At 46.7% G+C, this 26764-nt stretch overlaps 1 protein-coding gene and 2 long non-coding RNA genes across 3 annotated transcripts in view; 2 read left to right on the top strand and 1 right to left on the bottom strand.

The window, feature by feature from the left end:
* The window catches only part of LOC135418764 (uncharacterized), a 132308-nt gene that overhangs the window by 84694 nt on the left and 20850 nt on the right, over positions 1-26764 (top strand). The gene's annotated exons all lie outside the window — the stretch shown is intronic.
* On the top strand, positions 2647-4037 carry LOC135418750 (uncharacterized). The gene is made up of 2 exons (XR_010432643.1): positions 2647-2681; positions 3868-4037. It is a non-coding gene; the product is annotated as an uncharacterized LOC135418750 (long non-coding RNA).
* TNFSF4 (TNF superfamily member 4) lies at positions 17520-26174 on the bottom strand. The gene is made up of 3 exons (XM_064664348.1): positions 25687-26174; positions 21154-21196; positions 17520-19650 (listed from the first exon to the last, which is right to left on the bottom strand). The coding sequence occupies exons 1-3, from the start codon at positions 25882-25884 to the stop codon at positions 19277-19279; spliced, it is 615 nt and encodes a 204-aa protein (XP_064520418.1). The 5' UTR covers positions 25885-26174; the 3' UTR covers positions 17520-19276.

Consider the following 26764-nt stretch of genomic DNA (forward strand, 5'->3'; position numbering starts at 1 on the left):
AGGGAGGAGGAAACCGTGTGAAATGCTATGTGCGTTCGTGTGCTCGTTGCCATCAGCAGGATGCAGTTGTGACTGCAGGTCACAGAGCTGCTGCTTCACAGCTCCCAAATAGACGAGAGAGGCTGTGGGAGTGGGGCTAAAAGCATCAAAGCAATTAATCTTTTTTATTTTATACTGTCTGCTAAATAATAGTACTGTAAGGTACAGAGTAGTCATATCTTCTGTGGGAATTTAGGAAACTTCGTGTTTTAAAAAAAGCAGTGCCTGGTAGGATCAGTCCTCAGGGGGGTTCTTGGCATCATTATGCCACAAGAAGCTCACTGACCACACAAACAAACCATCCTGCCTCTTAACAGAAGGGGACTTTTTCCTTGTCCCCTTCCTTTGTAGAACTGGAGCTACATCACAGCGGGATATGTAAACTAGTATCCCAAATCAGCACTTGGATTCTCCAGAAGTCTGGTTCGCAGTTTGGAAATCAGAAAATAAAGAACTTGCCAAATGAGTCATTTGGCTCACCCCTGTATTTCTGTTCAATACTGTTTGTAAAGATAGAGACAGAAAAAGCGTGTCGGAATCAACTAACGAAATGGAGACGATAACTTGACTCACTAACTGGTTTTTGTGCCGCGTTGTATTAGCACTCGATAAAATCAAGTGTGAAAAGGCTTCGTGCCTGGTGAATTACCAGGATTCCCCAGCCTCTCTGGTCCCTACAGAACATCAACAGCTGATATCACATTAGGACAGCGTATGTGATTGGTGCAGGAGAGAGGAAAAAGGGGAAATAAAATCTGGGGTTTTTTTAAGCTTATGGAAATGAAAGGAAAATGATGATGACATTGAGGAACTGGTGAAAACACTATCAGCTGAGATCACGAAAGCTAGCATTAGCATTAGCAGTCTCCTAAGGAGTTAAGAATGGCTAGGTTGGAGTTAGTCAATAGCATCAGCACAGCAATGTTAATAATTATAGAAATAACGCACATGTCGTACACTCCCGAGTTAAGAATTTTGCTTTGTTCTTACCTGCTTATGATGGAGCAGACTGGAGACTATAGAAACCAGGGCTGAAACAATAGTCAACAAAAATACAAAAGCATAAAAAGCCACTTGAAAGCATGTGAATTTCCTTTCCCGTGGACTCTTTCCTTTCTCCATCAAGTTTGGCCCGTCCATGATACCGCTAGAGGGTACGATGCACACAGCACTACGGCTGAGAAACGCGCTGAGAGAATTCCCCAGGTCCTTCTTGCCGCGGTGGAACGCGGACAGGATTATGTACTGGCGATTTCGTCACACCAAGAGGAGGAGCCAAGGTATATTTCGTCATTGGCCCCGGACTAAAAGTCAGTGAGTTAACACGTCCTCATGAATCTGAGGCAGGGAACTTTCATTTGGCTCCTGGCCCATAATGCCTGAAATGACACGAGGGACAAACTGCAAGGGCTCTAGAAATCACCTCGGAATTTCACACGAGGAGTCAAGTTTACAAACTCTCCAGCAGATGCAAAGTGAAGGGGCGAGGTGCCAAGCTCAGGAACCTCCTATTATCTGTGTGCAACCTGCTTCTGTTTCTGGAGGTGCCAGTGTTTTTTTTCTGGCTGAGGAGTTGACACGGGATTGAATCTGGTTCTCATTTTGACATCACGGATCTGAGTGCTGATGGCGGAAGGGCATTTTTCCAGTTCCCTGAGGACATGATTCACGCAGTAAAAGTGAATGTACACACACTTAAAAAACATGACTCCAAGTGACAGCTTTATCAGCAAATGTTAACAGTTGCATTGAGCTACCAGCCTCCACTTCCCACTGACGCCACTCAAGGAGGAGGAAGAGTAGGAAAAGAGTTGGGATGTCGCAAATGGCTTTCAATTTGCAGTTTGAAATGAGCTGGCTGAGTTTCAAAGTCTTCCTAAAATGATTTTTAGCTTTTCCCTTTCTATTTTTTCTCACATGCTTTTTAAATTCCTTATTGTGGGAACAAAATTGTGAGTTAGGAGTTTTATGGAGAAGTAAGGAAAAAAGAGGAAAGAAAAATCAGATGGGCTTGAGAATGAAAACTAAAATCCACCTAAAAGAAATATGATTTTAACTGTCAGACTTGAAAGTAGTTTCTATTCTAACATTCTGCACATTCTTTTGAATTTTCTTTTGAGATGAAAAAGTGTTCTTCATCCATGTTTATTTAAGAAAGAAATTCTGATATACGAAGACGTCACTTAGAGATCTCGGCCAGGTCTGCTGCACTCCCTTTCTGGGGTTGGAATGCATGAAAAATGTCCTTTATAAACTTTAGTTTTGGATCTGCTCTTCCCCGCCTGTGGAAGAAAACTCTTCCAGCTGCACAAAACCAAATTCAAATATCTCTGTGTTGTAGAGGGGTGGAATGGAAACAGGAATTTGGAAGAGGCACAAGAACAAAACTAAAAAACCTTGACTGTTTTGTTAATACTCTGCTTTGTCTTTCTAATTCTCACTTAGTGGTGGAGTGGGTCCTTAGCACAGAGTTAATTTTGGCTGCAACAGAGGGAATCTGCTTGTGCTGCCTCCAGAAAACTGAGCTGAGTTGTTGGAGAGCTCCCAGCTGTGCTGGCGCCTGTGTGGGAGGATGCACCATTGGCAGCCCAAAGCCACCCATGGCTCTTTTGCAGACAAACCCAGAGCTCCTCAAAGGCAAGGTGGGAGGGAGTGAAACCAAACCTGGGAGGACAGTGATGGAGACAGCAGAAATCTGCCTGTTTGGGGTTGGTCCCTGGCAGGGACACACTTTGGGACAGGTTTAGGGCACAACCCCACAGTCCCACACACCAAACTCCCCACTTGTTAAACTCCTGTCTTTGACCACAAAAAGAGACCTAAGCAATCTTCAATTTAAAGCATGCAAATGAGACTTCCTGTGACATCCCACAGAGCACAAAGGCAGAAAAGTATATTAAAAAACAAAAAGAGAAAATATCACAAGGAGTTCTATCAACATTTTTTTAATCTGCAAAACAGTCACTTTTTTTCAAACAAAGAATTATTATTGCTTCCACAAATAGAGCTCAGGGCAGAAAATATCATTCCCAGTACCTAAAATTTCCCAATTACTTAGATGAATACAGAGTTAAAATGGGAAGGATAATACAAGGGAGAGATTACACAGGATCAATAAGGAGCTGGAGTTGGATGCTTCCAAATATTGAAGGCATTTTACCTTGATAGAGGTAGGGTTTGGCTAGTATTACATTTGTTTGGTATTAATTATATCACGTTATGTTAAGCATGGATACGGTAGCTTATGTGACTGACTGTTAAATTACAGCACTGAAGGACAGTGGCCAGAGACTGTAAATCTGTCTTTCTATCATGTTATCTGTAAATAGACTGCCAGTGCATGGTGAGGAGAGAGTCCCAGCACTGCAACCCTGTGCTGGCATCCCAGTGATGTCACAAGCCTTGTGCAGGGCTGGAGGAGCCCTGTCAGCAGTTGTCAAGAGGCAGCATTATGTTCTGCAGATCCCACCAGCCTCAGCCAGGCTTGGGAGCCGTGAAATCAATGTTTAAATTATGCCTTTCTCTTTACTTGCAAAAATATTTACAGCTGCATCTCAACTGTATTTTCCCTACAGACCCCAGCAGTTTTTGTTCAGCCAGTGTTTAACCATGTTGCTCTCGGTTAAAAGACAGAGTTGGGCTAAGTCCAGCAGAGTAGAGGATGCAATTACAACCACACTCGAGCTCATTTTCTTCCTCATTTCTCACACTTCTCAAAAGTAGCCTCACCTCTTGGAGTGTGATTTTGTAACAAGTGTATATATTGACAGGATGCCCACTGTATGTTGGTCTCATCCTTCCTTTTCTTTTTTTCCTCTCTCCTAACAGCCTGTCAGGAAGAGACGGAAACAAATCCAGTGTAGAAGCAGCTGTGCTCTGCATGAACGGACACTGTGCTTAGGGACATAGTTTAGTGGTGGACCTGGCACTATTCAGTTAATGGTTGGACTTGATATCAGACTTCTTTTCCAACCTTAATGAATTAATTATTTTAAGGAGCAGGGTGTGATTCTTGCCTCCCTTTTCTCCCTTACTTCCCTTCTCTGGTTTCTATAGAACGTGTTTGGCAGGCTTCCCACAGGCAATGTCACAGCTCAAAATACACAAAGTTAATTTCTAGCCTTTGACTTTCCATTTTGTTGGAGCGTGGGGGGTGCGTGTGTTTGACTCTCTTTGCCAGTTTTTTAGTCTGAAATATCTGTTACGGTGATTGCAAAAGAATGGCAGTATCATGTGCCCGGTTGTGGACATCACTTCCTCTGCCTAAGCCCAGCCCTGGGGTCCTGTGGTGATTTCACATCTCAGGCACAGATTGGGAGCAGCAGATTTACCACCCACATATTCAGGCAGGCACTTTCCGTTACTCTGCTTGGCACTCTGTGACAACCTTCATCACCATGTTTGTCCCAGCCCCTCTTGCTCAGACACCGAACTGTGCTTTTCAGCCTGTCCCTGGGGAGCTGTTTTTCAAAGCCTCAGCAGTCATGCAAATATCTGCATTTTTCCTCATCGAATACAGCACCACCTAGTATAAGTACGAAGTTTGCTTTACCCAGTATAAGTATGAAGTTTGCTTTAACTCTGGAGTAGGTTTTCCAAGTCCTGACTGACTTGTTTTCAGTGAAAACAAGGGTTGCCCTATCTCTACTTTGTGGTGCAGCCTGCCTCTGCGTGTGTTTGTGGGAAGACTGACACGCTTCCAGTTGTCACAGCATTCCAAGAATATGAGAGAGACTGATGTAGCACAGAAAAGCCCTATTGGAGTTTCAGCCCCAACCTGCGGGAGTGGAGAAAAAAGAAGACTGATCCATTTGAATTTCAGATCTGTTTCCTGCACTGCATGTCCACGCATTACTGCTGTCCTTGCTTCTCTCAAGCTGAGTGTTTTGGGGAAACAACAAAATCAGTAGGCAAAACTGGAACAAAATTGGTTGCCATTGGGAAAATGGCCGTAGGTAACTACGGCAAGATGCCTGGTTGGGGCAGCCCACGGGCACTGGTGAGTCCCGTGCCCCAGGGCCAGGGGCTGTGTGGTTGACACAGGGCCGGAGTGGGGACCACAGCGCTGAGTTCCCAGCAGGAATCCCTGGCATTAGGAGCAAAGGAAGTGATCAGACTGCCCTGGCACCCTGTTCTAGCAGCCAGCACAGGCAGCTGCTGGCGCAGCTCCTGCTGGAGCAGGCGGTGAGATTGAGAGTCCCCGTCATTGAGCCCACTCATTCCCACTGCCCACGTCCTGCATTCAAACTAAAACATGAGCACAGAACTCCAGAGATGGAGATACTTCTCTGTCTGAAACCCTGTAGGAAAATGGTGATTTGCCTAGTCCAAAGCTTTGAAGAATCCTTCCTGATTCCTCAGCTGTTGTCACTTGGCTGGGAAAAAAGCAGTGCAAACCACTTCCTCTTGCTACAAAAACTGTAGCATGAGATGTGAACTTAAGTGGAAACAGTGTGAATGGGACAGAGTGAAAAAATTCTAATTATGTTCATCTAAAGAGGCCAAATAGAGAAGTGGTTGTTCTAATGTTTGTAGTCTCCTCAGTGAGAGAACACCAGTAGTCTTGGTTCAGGGGGGAAATCACAGTGATTCTGTATCAGACTCAGAAAATCCATAGATGGGTGAATAACCTTAGCAAATCTCAATAAAGTTGCCACAGAAACCTGGTGCTTGTTCTCTATTTCAGGTCTGGGGTCCTCAGTTCAGGAAAGATGTGTATTTGTTGAAGAGAGTCCAGAAGAGGGTTAAAAACATGATAAGATGGATGGTACACCTCTCAAATGAAGAAAGACTGAGTCAGTTGAGGTTGTTCAGCCTGGAGAGTGGGAGGCTCCAGGGAGACCTCATTGCAGTCTTTCAGTACTTTTTGAGGGGGGTTGTAAGAAAAGTGAGGACAGACATTTTAGTAGGGCCTGTAGTGACAGGACAAGGGGTAACAGTTTAAAATCACTGCCCTCCCAGTTTAAAACTAAAAGAACATCAGTTCAGACTAGATATATGACAGAAATGTTTTACAACGAGAGTGGTGAAATGTGGGAACAGGTTGCCCAGAGAGGTGGTGGTCCCATACCTGGGAACACTGAAGGTCAGGCTGAGTGGGGCTTTGAGCAACCTGCTTTAATTGACAATGTCCCTGCACATTGCAGGGGGATTGGACTAGATAGCCTTTAAAGGTCCCTTCCAACCTAAGCCTTTATGATTCTGTTCTACAATATCAGCTTGGTCCATATGCATTACTGAAGCTGTGGGGATTTCTGTGAACAGAGTGGTCAGGTTATTGGTGTAGACTGATTTACTTCAGTCCCATTTATGTTGGTGGTGGTGGTTTTGGTTGATTAGTTGGGGTTTTTTTGTTTTGTTTTGCTTTTTGTCTTTTCTTTCACATACTGTTTGTGCAACAGCAGAACATGGTTCCTCTGTGCAGATTCCAGATGCTTCTGGCATGGGACAAGTATGTAGCAAAGTCTTTTCTAATGTCAGAGTTTGTGTACAGAGGGATGGAATTCAGGTTTTGTGTGAAATTACCAAGCTCTTGGGCATGCTGTGGAGTGTGTGGGATAGCCCCTGGGCAGATTGGCATACCCAGAGCATGTTGTGGCACTAAGCCGAGAGATATATGTCATGTCATGAGCAGTTGTTACCTCATTCAGCTTTTTTACTTGTCTTACAAATTGCTTCAGGAAAATTAAGAGCCGTTTGTTTAGTCAGATTACTGGGATGGGAAAGAAGATATTTCCCTGAAAGCTGTGAAACCTCAGCATGGTTCTTCTGCTGCCCAGGGCTGGGAGGCTCGCATCACAACACTAAAATTTTCTTCCTTCTTATCCTTCAGAAAGACTTACAGCTCAGTAATTCCCATCGCATCAGAGTCTGGCAGCTTGCCTCTCTCTGCTTCTCCCTTCACTGGTAAAACGAAACTATGGCCCTGCTGTTGCTGTCACAGAGATTGCAGCCGTGTGTCTGTTCTGGGCCAGCCTGCCAAGAGACCTGGCTCTGACAACCTTGGCGGGGCTGCTCCTTAGCTCAGCAGTCAGTGTGCTGTGCAGCGTAAGCACAGGCAGGGCATGTGAGAGGCATGTCCTGCCTTCCCCAGCGCCTCCCAGTGAGCAGAGCCCAGCTCTGGGGTGAAGCCCTCAGCCCCTGCACTGCCCATCCCTGCCCTAGGCTATCCCTGCTCCCCACAGTGTTGCTCCAAAGTGGCCGTTCTAATTGTATTCTCATAGTCTTTCACATGGATATTTTTAAAGTTTACCCTTCCGGACTTTCTTCACATTGCATCATCAAGTGCCAGTTTTATTTCCTCCCTGCATTTGAAGAGCAGTTGCCCTATGATGGAGCTAGGGCTGTGTCATCAGCATCTCCAGTGCTGCCTCTCACAACTCTTGATCACATGCACTTTGCAAGAGGGGATTTCTTCCTCTGGCGGGGCAGCCAGCCCTGGCACACCACAGCAAGCCTGCCCACACAGGGCATGCAGGCATCCAGGGGAGGCAGCCTGGATTGGATGTGCTGTGGTTTGGGTACTAAGCTCTGGCTACCCGTTTTTTGAAGTGTTTAACCTTTCCATTCAGCCTTGTGTAACAGTGGTCAAGCTGAGTGGGCTCAAAGGCCTATCCAAGTGTGGTATCCTGCCTTAGACACCAGGACTGCTGTGTATTTTGTTTCTTTTTTTTCCCAGTAGTTTGTGAAACATTTCTCATTTGTGAATCTGCTGCTTTCTGAGCCTGCCCAACCTTTTAACTTCCTCTCATGGCAATGACTTCCACAGGTTATTTGCCTATTGCGTGAAAAAAACCTCAAAGTCCTTGTTTTCCATTTAAACCCGTTATCTGTTCACTTAATAGGATGCTCACTTCTAACTGAGCTCTCTTTGTGAGGAGCATCAATCCCATCTCATCCTCCTGATACTTGTGGCTCTGGGGGTCCATGTGGGGTCCTGCAGCTGCAGGGTGCTCTTTGTTCTTTGTGGAGTGATGCAGCTCAGGGTGCACCTTTCCCCTCTGACCATTCTTGATCCCAGGAAAAAAGGAGGGATCTGGTGGAGAAAAATCTTTGGAGAAAGGAGTTACCGAAGCTCTATGCTACTGCTGAGGATATCCCAGTGCAGGATGTTATTTGGAATTTGTAGCATTGAGCCACTTGGAAGAGCAAAAAGCGCCTTCTGTGCGGTTTGTGGTGAGCAAGCAGCATCATAAATGCCTGCTGCAACAGCAGTCACGCTGTGCTGTGGCCCACGCATCCACAAACATGCTCCAAGAGGACCTCAGGCTTGAGCAGGCACACGTCAGGCACCCGTTCCTCGTCCTGCCTCTGCTCCCTGGGGACAGCACGCACGCGCCTGTGGCCGGCGCCTGAGACACCATAACCAGCCCCTGGCTGGCCTGACGGGTGGGCCGGGACCCACAGCAGCAATGAGCTCTCCTGCTATGAAATGAACTGTTTCAACTTGGCAGTTTGTGAACCCACGGGGCTGCACCCCATGGCTCCGGGACAAAAGTTCCTCTGCAGGAGTTTCCTTCTCACTCTTACTTGGCAGATGGTTTCTGAGCTCCGTCAAGAGGAAGGCGAGCAGGGTGGAAATACCATAAGGAAAGCAGGCTGGCAATCCACACACACCCAAGGCAGTCCCTTCCCCTTTCACACTTGCCAAGAATCCAGGAAAGTGATGCCTGAGCACTGGCCTGAGGCTCAACCAGTTCTGTCATCCAACACATCACAGCCTCCCCGCCAAGCTGGGTTGCTGCCTACCGTCTCCACACATTTGCTTTTGTCTTCCTAGAGCTGAGCCTCTGTTTCTGCTGTCTCCAGCAAGGTTTAGAAAAACATGAGTCGTCCTTGGACTGGATCAGAAGCAAAGAAAAAAATTCATTCCTCCAACTCCCTCTTGCATTATCACTGCGAAGCTCCCAAGGTTTGAGCTTACTTGCACAGACTTCCTGTCACCTGGGAAACATCCTGGGCAGGCCCCAAAGCTTCCTTGAAAAACTTCCCTGCAAGTGTATGACTGTCTGTTTTAATAATTGACTAAAAATCTGTAAAGATCAAAAAGGAAAAACATCTGTTCCTTCTTGCAGACAAAAATGTTAGAAGTTCAGTCATAACGGTATGAAATGTTTTGTGTTGCTGATATGATCTTTATTTGTTTAGTTTTGAAACAAATACTGTTATTGTTGAAATGAAGCCTTATTTTAACATGAGACATGGAAACAATCTTGAATGGAATCAACAGAAAGTTACTGCCTGTGGGAATGTGTCTACTCTCATTTGAATCCAAATTACGTTAATGTGATTCAGTCCAACCCTTCAATTAACTTTATTCAACTACCGAATTGCTTTCAAAGTAGTTCGGTGGGTTTGGCAAAAATTAAGGGATTTTCATCCAAATCAAAGTTTGCTCAGATTAAGGACAGTCACCAACCTTTTCCTAAAACCCAACCTGTGGGTGGACCTTTCAAAAGCACAATGCCACATTCTTTGTGCTCAAACCCCTGCTCAGAGACCAGCACACCGACCCTCTCCCTGCTATCAGGATCATCTCCCTCTTACAGAGTCCTAGGCCCCTCTCTCCATCACCTCCTCCGTTGCTTCTCTTGACCTGTTGCTGTAATCATCATTGTAATCCCACCTGAACTGATCCTCAGCTCTGCAGCTCAGTGTGTCAGGACTCCAGCAGGGATTTAAACATCTGAATCACACATTGTCTGGGTATGCTGGGAGCTGCTGTGTCTATGGCCATCTGATGGCTGACATTTTGGAGGTGTTAGTATTGACAAGCTCCAGCATGGGTGTGCAAGCAGCAGGAACAGGTTTGTCCTGCAGTTCAACCCCAGGAAAGGTACACTGTAATTTCCCTCAGGCTCTTATTTGGTAGGTTTCAGCTTGCAGAGTTTTGTTAGTGGGAGAGAAGGGTATAAACGATATGTGTTGGGAGTGCCAAACGGGTGATCAGTCAGACTCTTAATTTAATCACCCTTTTCCTCTGTGACTGCAGTCACAGCAGCCTATGCTTGGTTTCTGCATGCCCCTACCATGACACAGGCATGAGTGAGTTTGTTTTGGTAGGGAGCTGGGAAAACAAGGCAATTCCCCAAGAATAGCTCCTGATGGAATACAGCCAGCAGTTGAACTGCAGTTCACCCGATGTTTCACACCCCACTGGTGCGTGGAGGGTTGAAAGCGAAAGCTGACCCTCTCTATTTACTTATCTGCCTTGTCTATTTACTATTAGAACGGAAAAGCTGATTGAGGCTCAGCCAGAGGAAAAATCAAGATTTCAGTCAGTTTTGTAGCCATGGCAAGGTTTTCTGCCCAGCCCAGGAACTGGTAATCCAGCTAGCATTACCAGTTGGCACCTGTTGCATCCCAGTTTAATTATCAGCCTCATTCGGAAGCCTCTCCCTCCAGTGTCCCCTGGTAAAAGAACTGAAACTTCCTTTCCTGCTTCTCTTGGCTAAGTGAGATGTCATTTATGAGCTCACAGAAGTGGGTAGGTTGATGACAGATCTCATCTGGCCACCCAGCACCTGGTGGGATGATGTTACGTGACACAGCGCTCTTCCAAGCTGAGGGCAAGGAGGGGAGGAGCAGGTGGCGAAGGTGAAACCAGAAAGAAGGAGTATTTTTCTGTTTGCAAATGTTCTGGCTTCAGGGCATCCCAGGAAACTGGTGCAAGAAGGATCTTGTGATGGCAGGGCAGCCTTGCAGGGCTGGGGCATGGCCTCTTGCCCCTGCTATGATGCAATCCCTTGGGAGCTCCCACACCCACAGAGTTGTTACTTGGTTTACAAAGATTCAGATGTTTCCGCCACCCATACGAGCTGCCACTCACCACGTATACACCAACTGCCAGCACATAGGTGAAATCCAGACCTCGTAAAGGTAGGGATATCCCATACATCTTTTTCCCCCAAAACCACCAAAGCTTATTGGGATGTACTGTAATTAGAAGCCTCTCTATGCAGCCTGAAGTTCTCTGAGCGGCTTATTTTCTCATCCTGACATGATTCAGTGTTCCTGTTCTCAGAAAATGCCTGTTTCTCCTCACCCTGCTCAAGTCCTGGTGCTGTGTAGATGAAGAAGGGAAACCACCAAAACCTTCATTCCCAGGGAAATTTGAAAAATCGGGCAAAACCGGAATTCTGCTAGTGATGTTGCCTGCTGTTTCATGGTGATTTACTCTGATGTGGAAGAAAAGCAGCAGGCATCGTTCAGCCTGGGATAAGACTTGCACCCACAATAAGGCCTCTCTGATTGCTGCATGACAGCCAGCTGCAGCCTTCCTGTTGTGCTTGTGTCACCACGAAAAGATGGGACAGGGAGAACAAGCCAGAGAAATCCCAACCTCAGTTGAAAGGTTGTGATGGGTGGGACATCCTTCATGAATTTTGCTTTAGGCCCTTTTTTGATTAAGCACCAAAACCAGGTCCACATTAGCAACTGATGTGACATGACTGATCCCTAAGCAGGGGCATATCCAATTCTGCATAGGCAGCAAGGCAGTGAGTTGTGTAGAAAGTCACTTTGTCAGGCAGAATCATACTTTGTGGGGACATCTGTGGTGTCACAAAGCTCAGTGAGAGGGGATGTTTCCAGCTGAGGCCACATGAAGATGGCCAGGAGTGGACCTGGTATGCTGTCCCAAAATGGGACAAGTGCCCCTTGGACCACCGTGGCTCTCCTCCAACATGCTGTTCAGGAGCAGTGGTGTCAATATGGGCCTTTAAATCTGAGTGCCTGTCTCAAGCACTGCTTTGCTGTTCACAGATTAATCAGTGCTGAAGACCCGAGTCCAGCCACAAGCAGAGCCAAGGGCTGTGGCAGAGCGTGTGTGAAGTGGTCACGGCTGCTGTCTGAGCCGTGTGCTTGATGGGGACCCGCCTTCATGCCAGTCCAAGGGTGACTTCTGCCCGTTGCCTTTCTGTGTTACCTCTTGCTGCATTCATCACTTGGCTGGCTGTGACCAGAGCAGCAAGCAAAACTCTCCATCATTTGAACAGTGTCAGAGTGATTCCTGCAACCCCCCAGTGGTTGGTCTGGTATTTCAAGCTGTGGAAAACCACTGCAGCAATTCAGGTCCATTTCAAACCAACTGTGAGTCTGGGCCTGAGGCTGATTTTCCCACCACGTTCCTGGCTTCATATGCCTTGTCATGTGCTAAAGTTGGTACTAAAGGAGCTGTGAGGAATGGGTGATATACCTGGCACATCTGTGTGTGTGTTTGTGGGGTACGCAAGCATTGCAGAACAGACTTAGGAATGGCTAAGCTGACATGGATGATCCTAAGTACCAAAAGTGCTCAAAAATTGTGACACAATATTTGTAACCACAATCCCTACTTAATCTCTCTTTTGCAGTTTTATGGGTTGGAGAAAGTGCAAGTGTAAAAGTGTTGCAAGAACGATACTGAATATACTTTCATTTGAAGTATTTTAGCATACTCACGCTGTTGATGATCATGGTTAGGAGGAGAAGGAGAAAAACAAAGTTTCGGACCTCAAGAGCTGAGTCACTGTGCTCAGCCTCGGACAGGGAGTGTGAAACAGGGTAAGGAAGAAAACCATGCTGCTCTCACATGCCATTGGGGCCCCAGGGATCAGATAGTGCTGGTTTCTCGATAGAGCTGACACAGGCAAAGCTGCTCTTTCAGAGTTATGCTCCAGAATTACAAGGCCAGAAAATGTTTCCCTCGGAGTGGGATTGTTGTACAGCCTTAGGCCCAAGGAAAAGATGCATAAGTGAGACATCTGATAGGTATCACAGCTCAATGAAGAACATTAATCAATGTTCTTCTGCAGATGACCCTCAACAGATTATTATCTGAGCATTTTTCATTACTTGAGAGAACTGGTTTTGTTACAACTTATGACTATATTCTCTGACTAAGCTGACTTTTTTTTTTTTAAATCAAAATTATTCTTATTTAAAAGGTTTTACATCCTCTTAGTATTAGGTGTAGTAATTTGCATTACAGTCGCTCCTAACACCGTATGATTTAGCACTTGGGGTACTGATAAGCCAAGACACTGACCTGGCCTGCATGTCCTTCCTGGAAGCCTTCCAGGGCTAATTACAGTGCTCACTGCTCTTGCTGTATATGGTCTGTGTGTGTGGCTTTCCTGGGCTCTGTCCCAGGGAGTTTGTGTGCAGGAGCAGTGCCAACCAGCAGTGTGTGGGCTGCTCTCAGCTACAGAGAGGAATGTTCATCTGCAGGTGAAGAGCTTGCACCTCAACACGTGTGGAGGAGCTGCTTGTCTCTCCAAAAAGCCACCTTCACAAGCTGCTTGGAAGACCCCTCAGACCTTTCCCTGCTGGGTGCCCTCTGCCTGTGTTCCTGCAGGCGAGGTACCTCTTTTGAGCTGTTTGTGAATGTTTTCAGCCTCAGACAGCTGTCCTGCCTTGTGCTTTGCCCACCTCTCCATCTGACTGTGGCTACAGAGTTCTTTTTTGGTGATTTTGTCTCTCTGTGCTTTTTTGATCAGCTGTGCTTACAATGTGAAACATTGTTAAGGAGATGTTAATTATTTAGCACCAGTCGTTTCCACTATGCTCAGGTTTTGATTACTGATTCAGCCTCTTCTCTGGTCTGACAGAGCTTGCTTTATGCAGTAGTGTTGGAGTATTGTGCTTCTTGATACCAGTGATTTGTGTCCAGCACAGATCATCCCCTCCTGCACAGTTCCTGCTGATGGCCACAGCTTGTCTGGTCCAAGCTGTGTATAGATACCTGTGAAAGTCTGAAGGCTCAGTGGAATGTTATCTCTCTCTGTTTCTTTGCTGTTATTTTGCAAAGCCAGGCAAGAGGTGAAGGTGTATGTGATTGTACCCACGTCGGCAAGGAGGAGTCCTGGCTGCTTTCTGCAACAGGGCAGGTGAGGTCTATGGCTGTGTCTGTGACTGCACAGTCAGTGCAAACATCAGGATTTGGCACATGGGCCATGAAGCACTGGCATGGGAAGGCAGCACCTGCCCCTGCTTCTAGAAAGGACACTTCTCGTAAAAAGAATCAAGCATAAGGCAAGGCATATGTGGGAGATGACTCAAGTTGTCGAAACCAATTGGGATGTGGTGAGAAGTTTCTCCTGCAACCTGTAGCAAACCTTTTCTTGTAAGGTGTGGATACTGCTGGAGATAATGCATGACCTGAGGCTTTTCAGAGCAGGCGAACAGCCACCAGAGTTAGTCCTTCGCATTGTCAAGAGTGGAACATGTAGAATAATAGAATTGTTCAGGTTGAAAAAGACCTTTCAGACCATCAAGTCCAGCCATTAACCTAGCACACATTGAAGAAGTTTCTTGTTGGCAGGTTTGTTAATGTTTCTGGCTCTTATGGGAAGTGATGAAGGGAGGAGCAGGTCAACTGATGTTTCAAAATGCTGCAAATAGCTGCTAAAAAAGTCAGAAACCAAATTTCATCTCTTTGTCCCCATTGGATGCATATACCCTGCTAACTTTCTGTGCTGGTGACAGTAAGCCAAATAAGCAGACGCTGCCAGTAATAGAAACCTTAAATTACCAAAACAAGACAAAGGAAAGTGAGTCCTTTGAACTCCACGAGATAACACCAGTGATATCATCTCAGGAATGTATTTGGTGATGAAATGATAAGGCTGCTGTATACTTTATGAATCAGATCCTATGCTGGTTTAAATCTTTATCCTTGCAATATGTTCGGTACCGTCTTTATAAATACATGAAACAGGTCTCTGGATTGCCAGTAAATAGGTGTGAATTTTGCCCTGGAGCAAACAATGAAAGCAATTATTAAGAAAGTACACCTGTGCTCACATCACATCAAGTTTTGTCTTGCCCCAAACCTTATCCTGTTTACTCTTTGAGCACTGACAGACCATCCAAGCACCTTGGCCAGAGGTCCAGCTCAGCACCCTGTGCCTTGGCTGGCCACCAAAGAACAGCATGGGCAACCAACCCCCACAAACTGCAGAGGCAGGAGAAAAGGCAGGCCCAGGAAAGGGAGAGTGTTTGTGCATGTGAACAGCTGGGGCTTGTGATCTCCCTGGGGCAACCTCATGTCAGTAAGAGGTGATCAATATTACAGAGCAGCTGTCATTTAAAAAGTAATTGTGCAAGACTTTACATTAAGAGGAGGAAGTGGGTTTGAGGAGGCAGTGGCTGTGATTAGGTGTTTGCAGAGGTTTGGTTCACTGAGAGTGGGCTCGCAGGAGAAACACTCCCTTTGTCCTACCTTCCAACTGTCCTACACTGTGGTCCCAAAGTCCTAAGCACAGTCAGTCCACGGACCTGCTACAAGCACTACATCCCTCCTGAGCTTTCCTTCCCTGTGCTTGCCTGGGCTCTGTGCCACACGTCCTTGTCCCCCTGGGACACAACAGCCAGCCCCACTGATCCCTCTTGACCTGGCCTGTGGGTTTTCTAGTCCTTGGGCTCCTGCTTCCTGGTGGAATCATGTCACCACGTGGGGTGACACCAGGGTATGCTCTGCCCTGGGAAGTTGAGCAGCTGCCAGCAAGTTGCCTCACTGCTTGGCACTTCCATGGGGAGATGTGCCTTCAACCTCACCTCTGCTTGCCCAGGTTGCCAGCCCTTTATAGCTTTCCTCATCCACTTAGAGAGCTGAGTAATAAGCTCTCTGATCCTCCCTGGCCTTAGGGCATACAAGGCTGCAAACAGTGATAAATCCTTCTGCTGATCTCTTGCCACTGTCCCTTTCTGGCCTGGCCTGGCACCAACTCCCCTTCTCCCAGTCTTCAGTGAGTGTTACTCAGTTTGCTTAATTTGATGGACTGCCACATCCCTGGGGCCAGTCTGGATCCCTTGGAAAATAATAACTGACTGTCAGCTCAGAGAACAGCTCTGAAGTTACAGATGCTGCCGAGGAAGGTCTATTAAGTAAAACCTTCCCAACTAGTTACTGCCAGAGACTGTTGGATTCTATGTTCATACTTTCCCATTTTGACAGCTGAATAAGGAAACTGAATTCCTGGTTTTCTGTTGTCCAAGCTGGACAGCAGTGGAAATCAACTGCACTTTGCCAAGCACACTCCAGCTTTCTTTTTTTCTCTCACTAGTGAAGCTGAAAGGCAATAGCCGTGACTCATGCTGGCTGACGAAATGTATGTGGTGTCTAAAAACCACATAATGGCTCGTTATCCCTCATTGCCGATAACCATTTGTGGTAGATATTAGGTGACTTTTCCATGGATGCGAAATGGACTGTAAATTAAGTGTTTCCCATCACTTCCTGTAAAAAGAAGCGGCCTCCATCTGCTCTGTGCCACCTTCAGTAGTTTCTTCTCAGCTGGAGAGCAAGAGCTGTGATGGGAGGAGCAAGGTCAGCTCCTTCCCCAGGGATGGTCATGGCTCTTACATCAGCTTTGTCACCCTGACTTTTGTTTTATGTGAGTGGGGAGAGCAGGAAAGAGGAGAGAGATGAGGAGTACACAGTGGCCACCTCTGTAGTTTATGCAGTAGCATGTGTTAAATATAACACACAGCAGTGGGGGAGATTGCTTTAACAGAGGGTCAGTAATCCCTGGCTGATGACTGTGTCCTGTGAAATGGGTCTCATGAAGAGTCTTGTGAAGGACAGACAGCCCACAAGGTGCCATTTCAGTGACAGTGAGCTCAGGAAGTGGAATGTGTTGTCTCTCTGGAGTTAGGGATTTTCTCCAGAAACTACCTAGTTCAGCCTTGCACTTCAACACTTCCAGCTTCAAGGGTGACCTAAACCCTCAGAGCACTGACCTGGTTGAACAGAGCTATAAGATGTGACTCCAGCACTATCTATGAACTCCTACAAAGCCTTAACAGCCCCAGTAACAAAAATTAATGTTTTCCCTATCAAAGAGAATTTTAATATCATGGAGAAAGGGAATCTCCAGATACAAACAGAAGCTGACAATATGGAAACTTATTCATGAGGACTGTCAGTCCCTCAAATAATTAATCTCAGGAACGGAATTGTTTCAACCTTTATTTCAAGACAGGTGCATGTATGTGTATATATGTAGGTAAGTCTAGTTCAGTCTGGAAGTGCAGTGTGTGAAATGCCCTGTCATGCTTTGAAAAGGAAGAAAGAGTGTAGCCTTCTGAGGAACAAATCTAATTGTGTTGTCTAGGCTAAATCTTTCTTGCTGTCCTGTGCACCCCTGTCCACACCACTGACACAGCCTGCCCTGTCTGTGCTAGCCCACGCTGGGAAGCACCAGCCCTGGATACCCTGTGGAGACCTGAAATGGAAGCTGAAGGGTTAAAAAAAAAAAAAAAGGAAGGATGTGAAAATTTCATGTAGTTTTCCTACCAGTAGAAATGTCTTCTCAAACACTGGATGTGTAATTCACCAGTCACCTCCACCTTCCTCCTCCCCCAGCCCCCACCTCCAAGGGACACTAACGAGCCCAAATGCTACAAAGGAAAGGTTTATTGTTTTTTAGGAAGGGAAACATATTCTCACTTTAACTGGGAAGTGTGACAATCCCCAGCTTGGGGGCAGAATGCAGCTGTCTTTGGTCCTGGTGGTGCTCAGCGTGGCCAGAGGTAAAAGCCCAAAATATCCCTTAGAGTCAGGGAGGAGTATCCTGTGGGTGCAAGTCAGCCCACAGCTTCTCAGCTGAGAGGAGAAAAGCTGCTTCTTGGTACTATGTGAATAACTGCTTCAGCCACAGGGGTTTCCCCTGGGTCTGTGGCCTGGCCCACGTAGGGAAGTTCACAGCAAAAAACATATGGAAAAGCTCTCCAAGGCCTGGAAGAGCTGCCTGCCTGTGGCACCTGAGCCTGCAGGAGTGCTCAGCCAGGAGTGGGTCGGTCCAGGCTGGTGCCTGGAACACTCCAGGGCATTGGGAGCATCTGCAAAAAAGGAGCTTAGCGCTGACATCCAGGTCTGAACCCTTCCCAGTGTTTTTAAGAAATCTGATGCCTATAAATTCCTATACTTATCATATAAATACATAAATACTTTTAACAAAAGGCTTTGGAGTGTACAGCCAGCAGTGACATGCTGAAATGTTGACGGAGTTCGTTGGGAGACACGTAATCTGCTTGATTACGTATTACCTCGATATCTGCCTCATTTCAACCAAAAATACAGCAGTCTCTGGCTGTGCTCAGGTCACGTGCTGCCTGCAATGTGGGCAGAGCAGGACTTGTCCTCAGCAGCCCCAGGCTGCAATGAGAACAGGGATGTGCAGCCCAGAACCACTGAGAGCAGTCTGGCTTCAGCACGAGCCAGGCAGGGTGTGCACGAGTGCAGAGGTGCATTGCAGAGGTCGTACCTATGGATCTCTGATGAACACCTGTATGACAAGGTCTGCTGCAAGGCTCACAAGAACCATCTGAGTCCTCCCCAAGGAAAGGATGCATAGATCTGCAGGTTCCACTTGGTCCATTAGAGAGAACCCACCAAGTCCAGTGTCTTCATGTTTTCCCAAATTTTTATGTGCCTGAATCATTGAAGCCAGTGTGTGAGCATGTGCTTGAAGATTTTCCTCTGAGAGCTGGTGTCAAGATGTAAATGTCCCACGAGATATTCCCTTGGCTGAGGCTTCAGTAGTCTGCAGATAGCTGGCACAGCCAGTGGGCTTCTGCTCCTAAAAGCTGCTTCCCAAAACCCCACAGTCACTGCAGGACCTGTGCTTCTGCTGTCCAGTGCAGTCCTGTCAGCTCCTTTCAAAATATCACCTGCTTTCATGGCCTTTACCTGTCAGAGATCATTTATCTGGATCACTGCAAAGGAAGTCCCTTGTTGCCTCTTTCCCATCTCCTGTCTGGTCAGGAGAAGGGCTGTTGACCAGATCTGTTCTTCTCCTACTCCAAATGGCTTCAAGCCACCTGAGGTATTTTCCTGACTTACAAGACTTTTATTTGAGCAAACATACAGCACTTTTGTCCTATATACAGGAACTGTCTAGCAAACAGAGAAACCCAGGGTTTCTCTGAATATGAGCTAAGCTTGTGCGGCTTTCTTCGGCTTTAATTTCTGTTCTCCTCAAGGGCTCTGCGCATCCCTTTCCCCTGAGAGCTGGAAAGATCCATCCTAGGTAGCAAATCAGCTGCACAGAGCTCCAAAGACATGAACATGGCACACACTATATAAAGCCCGTTTGCACTGTGGTTTATCTGCCCTCCAGCTGGGGCTTTCCACAGCCCCAAGGAGGAAGGCTAAGAGCAGTCTGCCTGTACGAGTACAGCCGGTGAGAACAGGCATCCCACAGGCAAATGGATCGGTAGGCAAGGCTGTACTTTACATGTTGCATTGCATACGTCAGCTCCAACAGAGAGCTTCTTCAGGGGGACTTTGTAACACCAGGCTGAGCGACAGATCCTTGATGTTGGCGTTGGAGTCGGTGCACAGGGTGACGTTATCTTCACGGAACAAGAAGAGCGCTGTGGTGAAATTTACTGCGATGGGATCTACTGTGTTGTTACTGCCCTGGACAGTCTGTATCCAGAGGTCATGGTTCTTAGGTTTCTCTGTCTTCTGCAGGGTCAGCTTCAGCAAGTCCTCTTCCAGGTAGAGGGAACACGTCAGGGACACCAGGTAGAGGCCATCACAGGGGATCATGATGGAGCCATTTCTGATCTGAATAGAGCCTCTTTCAGCAGTGAGATTGATGGCTACTCCTTTGATGCTTGGGCCTGGAATGGAAGAGGGAAAAGATGATCCCATGACTACAAGTGTCGTCTGGTAAATGGGTTGTTTTATAACAACTGACTACAGGAAAGATGAAAAAATATGGGAAAGGAGAGAGTGAATCAAAGAATAGGGCAGATCAGAGCTAGAATAACATCTGCTCTAGACAGACATCATCTTCTGTGGAAATTTCCAGGCTCTTTTGATTAAGCTGTGCCTTTTGGACTCAACTCCAGTTTATATGAATTCTTCCTCCAAATTTCTATTTATGCACCATTTACTTACTCTATGTGTTACTTAAAAAAACAGAAAAATATATTAAGTAAAGTATCTCTGTGAGTTTAGGAAGCACAGATTCCTAAAAAGGACAGGAAAATTAAGACAGTAAATAAGATGAGGAAAAAGTGTTCAGAGTTGGAAAGAAAACAAAAAGTGCTTCCTGTGAAGATGCTGGTAACATAAGCCCTTTTCTTGGGGTTTGGTTCTGGTTTTTTTTAAACAGAAGACAGGACAAAAGAGCAGCATACAGACAGAAACAGAGTAATCTAATTAATACAGAGCAGAATCAGGAGAAATTAAACTGGAACTTAGCATGAACGTTTTCTCTTGCAATGAACAGTAACAGTTCCCAGGGCTATGCTGGTCATGTTTCCCTGCTGTGCTTCTTATTTTTCAGCACACCAGCTGAACACCCAGGACCAGGGGACTCAGAAGGTCTCCAGGCAGGCAGCACCAACTCTCTGGGCTGAGGCCAAATTTCTTAAGCTTTTCCTCTAAAGAACATGAATTAATATTAAATTAGACTTAGTGCTGCCTCACACTGTTAACAGAAAGTAAAATGGCCAACAATATTTTTAGTATGATTTAAAACTTTTAGTAATTGGTTTTATCACTGAGGTATGTCATGGGACAAACACTCAATGTAGCCAGCATGCAGGGCAGTGCTACTTCTGATAGGGTGTGTTTGCTCACTCACTCTTCTCCATGAAATAATTTACATTTTTCATACATCAGGAAACCATTGACTTGTCTCAGAAATACCCCAAGAGTGTGCTGCGTGTACTCAGTAAATTGTCAAAAACACATTTCTTGTTCATTCGTGAAGTGAAAGCTTGTTTTAGGAGATAGGTGGGGGTTGTAGAACTCCACGCAGATTTTCAGGTTTTTTGTTCCGCTCTGGGAAAACCCTTTTCTTTCATTTTGGCCCCTTGCAGCACTGGGGCAGACTTGGCCCCTTTCTCCCACAACAGCTCTCCTGGCACGATCCTCCATCAGAAGCAGCAGCCGTCACTGTGCCACGAAGCACATAACAGCTATTTAGGCACTTTCGGGCCCCCCGGATGCCACAGTTGTCCCTAGGGTCGGTGCACAGTAGAGTGGGGAGACAGGAGCCCTTCCTCTGTGCCAAGGGAATGTGGTGCAGTGGTGGGTGCTGCACCGGGGGAACCAGGGATCATTGAGGGGCCAGGGACCCTCCCAGGATGCCCCCTGCCCCAACACCCACCCACCTGAGTACCGGATGAGGGTCCACGGCACTTCATCGCTCTGAGGCTGGAAGAAAAAGAGAAATCCTTGTTAAGGCACCTGGTGGACACCCACTGCTGCCACTATCATTTTTGTTTCCCAGCCGGGACTGGGGCTTCACCTCCAAAAGCACAGCAGGCAGCCTCAGCTGGCACAGCTGCTGCTACCCAGCTATGCTCCGTACTTTCTTTTATATCATTATTATAAAATACGATTTTAGCAGGGTTCCCAGCTGGTGAGACTTCCAGCCCGGGACTGAGCCCTCCAGGCAGTGTTCCTGTTTAGAAAACCACGCTGGTGACTGTAATCGAGTCAAACCAAACAGTAAGGAAAGACCTCGGGGTACAGAGCCTCTTCTGCATCAGTGCCTCGAGTCTGACTTACAGCCAGGGGCACCCGGCAAACAGGCATTGTTTGCAGAGCGGGGACCCACACATGCTGCAGGGCACCAAGAAGTGGGTCTGGCTTTATGGTTCCTTGCACTTTGAATCAGGCTGTTACTGGATGTGTGTCTCTCACAGGCTCTTAAGTGTGTTAAGATGTGTTTAAAATTGATTGGAGCACCTCTCCTAAGACAGACTGAGAGACCTGGGGCTGTTCGGTCTGGAGAATGGAAGGCTCCAGGGAGTCCCTAAAGCACCTTCCAGTACCTAAAGGAGCTACAAGAGAGCTGGAGAGGGACTTTTGACAAGGGCTTGGAGTGATAGGACAGAGGTGAATGGCTTTAGACCGACAGAGGGCAGGTATGATAAGATATGAGGAAGAAATTCTTTACTGTGAGGTGGTGAGACACTGGCACACATTGCCCAGAAAAGCTGTGGCCGCTCCATCCCTGGAAGTGTTCAAGACCAGGTTGGATGGGGCTTTGGCTTTGAGCAACCTGGTCTAGCATGAAGGTGTCCCTGCCCACGGCAGAGGGACTGGAACGAGATGATCTTCAAGGTCCCTTCCAGTCTAACCATTCTATGATTCTGTGATTTGTATTTTGTGAATGTAAGGATGCAAATACAGAAATGTGCATCTTACTGATCAGATGCACAAAACACTGAGGTTCAGTATTGGATTTTTAAGTCTGAACTCTGCCTCTCAAACTTGTCTCTCATCATAACCACAGAAGACCCGAATCTGCAGTCTCTTCACAACCACGACTATTTAGCATTTTGCCTGATTAAAGACTGAAAGATTAGGCTCCCTGCTCCATCTCTTCACCTATTACAAACGCTTTCTGGGGGAGAAAGTGGGCTGGTGAAATATGAGCTGGGCTGACTTTCATGGATTTGGTCTCGTGCGTTACAAGGTCAGGGCAGCCCCTTCACTCTGAGCACAGGGAACATGTTGGAACAGAGCAGAGTGTGAGCACAGACATGGAAGTCTACAGGTTCAGTGCTGTGCCTGGGTAAAGGCAAGTGGCAGGGGAAGGCGGCTGGAGCTGGGCTGCCCTCTGTGATCTGTGCCAGAGGGTGAGGTGGGTGCCGGTGCTGGGAAAGATCTGCTCTGGCACCCCCTAGTGCTGCCACAGCTGATGCTCTGCACTTGCTCCGTCGGTAAGGCTGGCCACGGCTGCCAAACGCAAGCTTTTAACACGCCGTGACTCAGGTGGAATTATCTCCATCAGCGTTACCGTTCCTATCCACTGCCTCAGCAGCTTGAATCTTACTCTTATTCTAGGCACCTGAGTGCACATGCATTTCACTCCTGGCTTAGGCAGCTGAGATTTCCAGGTAGTTTCCCAACAACACAATAGCAAAGCACGGGGGTCACTGAGCATCTGAGGTCAAACAACATCCACCCAATCTGTGTGATCTGGCCACTGGTGAACAGGGTGTGTTAAACACAGACAGGCTGGATGGCAAACTTGTAGCAATTATATCAGCACCGTTGTCACTAATGCACATTAGCTGTTTTACACATCTCTGCCAATTATTGCACGATCTCAAAGCACTTTGCAGTTATCTACCAGTTAACTGTGCTGAGGATGTGTCAGTAGTAATGGAAGGACATTCGTGAGCTAGTAACAAAGTTAGTCACATCTCTTTCTCTGTTCTGTCTTCTTATGGTGTGCAGGAAGGGGTGCCAGAAGGGCTGGGATCACAGAAGTGCTTCTTACTGAGTGCTTCAAATTTCCTTATATCATTTACACACAGATTTTCAACTTCATTCCTGCCTGTTCTGCATCCCCAAACTTCCTCCTGCCTGGAACATTGTGTCTAGAGCCACGTGGCAGAAGTTACAGGAATAGGTCCGTACGGCAAACCTCAGGGGCCTGATTGAGGGGGCCACTGTGGTCATGGGCCCAGCTCCCTGTGTCAAAGAGATGGCAGATGACTGCTCTCTGGAAGTGGGCTGTACCTTCTCCTCACCAGGAGATATTAGGATTAGGGTTTTTACCTCATTTGCAAAAGGAGAGCTGTGGCAAGAGGAGGTAATTCCAGGAGATATGGGAATTGTAGATGAGTGAGAGCAGACTATCACTACCCTTTTTTTTAACTTATTTTGAAATCTCAGCTGAGGCTTGCTCTAAGATGGGATCATGACAGAAATAAGATCTCTGTCCCTTTTAGTTAAGTACTGTCTGGGCTGCAGATGCTAACTTTCCTTAGCATGTGCCATCACATTAAATGTCCTGTGGTTTCACAGAACAGTCCAGGGTTTTTCTTTTCAGAGCTGTGAGAATGATGGAAAGGAATCAAATATGATCTTTATGTGAAAAACTACAGATATTGGCTTGCAAATAAAGTTTGTCCGGCACTCTCCAGCCTTGGAGAGCAGAATAAGACTCTTCCCGATTATAGGGACAGCCACTCAGTCACTCCCATGGACCAGCACTCCCAGTCTGCCTCTCATGCTGTTGTGCCCCTACTTCCATAAAGTCCGTCTCCCTAAACTGCCCAAAGAGTCAAGTCAGGTTAGTACTCCTGCCCTTTCATCAGACAGTTATATGGTCAGTTCACAGTTATCCTACTGAGCCCTGTAATTGCACTGTGATGAAATCCCCCCATGTACAGCCCGTGAGACTGCTCCTGCACATTGTGGTGCACTCCAAACCAGACACCATGGTTATTGTTAAAATAATAGAAACCAGTCCTAACCCTGTAGTTAGCAAGTATTAAAAACCGAAAAAGTCCTCTGGTGACTCCCAGGACCTGGACTTTTCTTCTGTTGCAGTCACTGCTCCTCAAGCACCCTGTTCAAGTTTTTTCTGTTGAGGAAGGGTTGTACTGTGTCCCCTCCTCAGCTGCTGCTCTCTTGGGTGTGTAAGGCTTATAGGCAGAAATGTCAGACCCTGCCCTACTTCTCTAGAAGAGGAGGATTAGAGTTAACATTTTTACAGAAGAGCCAGATACTGAGAGATGGGCCTTCACAGCCAAAGTGTGACCCGGGAGAGGTTTCTGCACCTTGAGCAGTGTGACAGCTTGCCCTTCTCTGCTGGCTTACTCTCCCAAAAACTCTCTCTCCCAGAGTAGCGGAAGGAGAAGAGGGCTGACCTGAATGACAAGTGTTATCTGTCAGTGTTACCAGGCTCATCATTCTGCAGTTTAATAACCACCATGAGATCAGGTCAGTGCAACTTGTGCAGAGCACAGGGGTTTTTGTTAAACAGCAGAGGACCCAGAGCACGAGGCCATCCCTCCCTTGAGTGGTTACGTGCCTGGCTTGCTACTCTGTCAAGTGTAAGTGGGAGGAAAGAATGAACTCAGGTAAAACGAAGCAGAACAAGCTTTAAGTGGTACACAGCTCCTGGAGAAGGTGTGGGAGGAGAAGTCGCTGGTGCACAAGCGGCACTGAAATAGCTGTGAAAGGTTGTTGGCAATCCACCAGCCTGCAAGCACGTGAAAGAGGCAAATGTGTCTGCTGCGATTTTTGCTGAAGTACTGTGAGTTTCAGGCATCTCTGTTCTTTATACTGTGTGCAGTGGTGTTATGTGTACATGAAACTCTCTCTGACCACATCAGTCTTTCTCACACGCACACACACGCACGGGCTGTCCTCTGCAGACACAGATGGCTGCTCCTAGCCCTGAGATGTGGGCAGGTTGAGAGCACCAAAAGGCTTCGGAGGGTCTTGCTATAGCTGGCACAAGATAACTTGCTTTCTCACATATCTGCCAGCACACATAATACATTTTAAAAGTTGTTTATGGGCAATCTGGGTTCTCATTCGCTCAGATGATCGTATTTAATTAAATGGAAATACGCACAAGTCACTGCAAGTAGGGCAAGGAGCCAGACCTCCCTCCCCCAGGGGCCAGCGTAAAAAGCGTTCTTGGAACAATCTCTCTAATGGACAACTTGGCCCCAAACCCTGCACTGGGCAATACTGGATGGTGTTTTGAGGACAAGCAGTGTAAATAAAAAAAAAATTAAAAAATAATTGCTATCATGAGGAAAGGATTAAAAACTTGGGGTTCGAATAAGGATAAACCTAACAACTTTTCTCTTTTCTTAAAAAAAAAAAAATAATAAAGCCCATACAAATCTTTATAGGCCAAAGACCATGGGTTGAACATGAGCTCTTACCGTTGAGGGCTGCAGAAAATCTATACCAAGGTAAATCAGGCAGGCAAGCAGTAATATCCACTGAGCAACCGCGGACACGAGGTGCAGCGTGTTCCTAACCTGTCCTCTTTGCCAGCTCCTCCATTCATCCTCAGCACGTTCCCTTTCGCAATCCATCTGCTCTTCATTTCTTGGCTCTACTTCTGACTGTCCTTCCATCTCAGCCTCACTGCCAGCAACTGCTGGAGAAGGAGCCAGAAGCACAGCAGGAGCCCAGAAGGGGCAGGGGGTGGATGAGCAGTGTGCTCCTGTCCCAGGAGCAGAGATGAAGTAAAGACAGTGCCTTCAGGAGCCTGCTTTATGCACCCAGAGAAGCAGGCGGGGGAACTTCTTTGTGACTAATCTAAATTTCCCCTTCCTTCCTTCCTTTCTTTTCTTTTTTTTTCTTTTTTTCTTTTTTTTTCATTTTTCTTTCTTTTTTTTTTTTTTTTGTTTTGTGTGTGTGTGAATGTGGGGGCTGATTTATTGCATCCCAGTTCAGTTTTGAGTAAGGGCCTTTGAAAGGAAATATGTTTATGTCTTTCATAGCTTCAACTGTGGACATCTTCATATGTCATCTTTCCAACAATCGTGAAAAGTTGGTTGGACAGTGTTTGTCTTCACTCAGTCTTTTGTCAGCAAAGGCTCTCACTTTTCTCTTCAGGTGGGGGAGTTTACAGGGCTGGCTCTTTTTAGCATCATATAATCCTCCTGAAATCTATTTTCTGTAAAGAAGCAATGAATAGAAAGGGATGTGGGACAGGTGGATGGCATAAGGAATTGGAGAGAAAATATGTGCTTCCCTTTTCTCTTCATATTTAGTGTGTGGACTTAAAGCCATGAGATGCCCCAAAAGCCTAGGAGGGAGAAAATGGAGAACTGCTCAGGGAACATCCCTTTTTGCACACACTGAAACCTGTAGTCCAGGGAATGCACTGAAAGGGGCATTCCCAGGCCATCCAGGCTTCCCTACTGGAAGAGGACTGCCCATCCCTTAGGACACCAGCACCTCCCCTTCGCTTGTTCTCCTTGTGATATTTGCTTCTGACACACAGAGCTG

This window comes from Pseudopipra pipra, chromosome 9, assembly GCF_036250125.1.
Source record: "Pseudopipra pipra isolate bDixPip1 chromosome 9, bDixPip1.hap1, whole genome shotgun sequence".
Lineage (NCBI taxonomy): Eukaryota > Metazoa > Chordata > Aves > Passeriformes > Pipridae > Pseudopipra > Pseudopipra pipra.

Bases quoted from the DNA above. Each gene is read 5' to 3' on its own strand.
- TNFSF4 (XM_064664348.1), bottom strand. From the start codon at position 25,884: ATGGAAGGACAGTCAGAAGTAGAGCCAAGAAATGAAGAGCAGATGGAT. The intron at 21,197-25,686 runs GTAAGAGCTCAT...TTTTTCTTCCAG, and splicing joins ATTTTCTGCAGCCCTCAACG to CCTCAGAGCGATGAAGTGCC. The intron at 19,651-21,153 runs GTGGGTGGGTGT...CTTCCATTCCAG, and splicing joins GACCCTCATCCGGTACTCAG to GCCCAAGCATCAAAGGAGTA.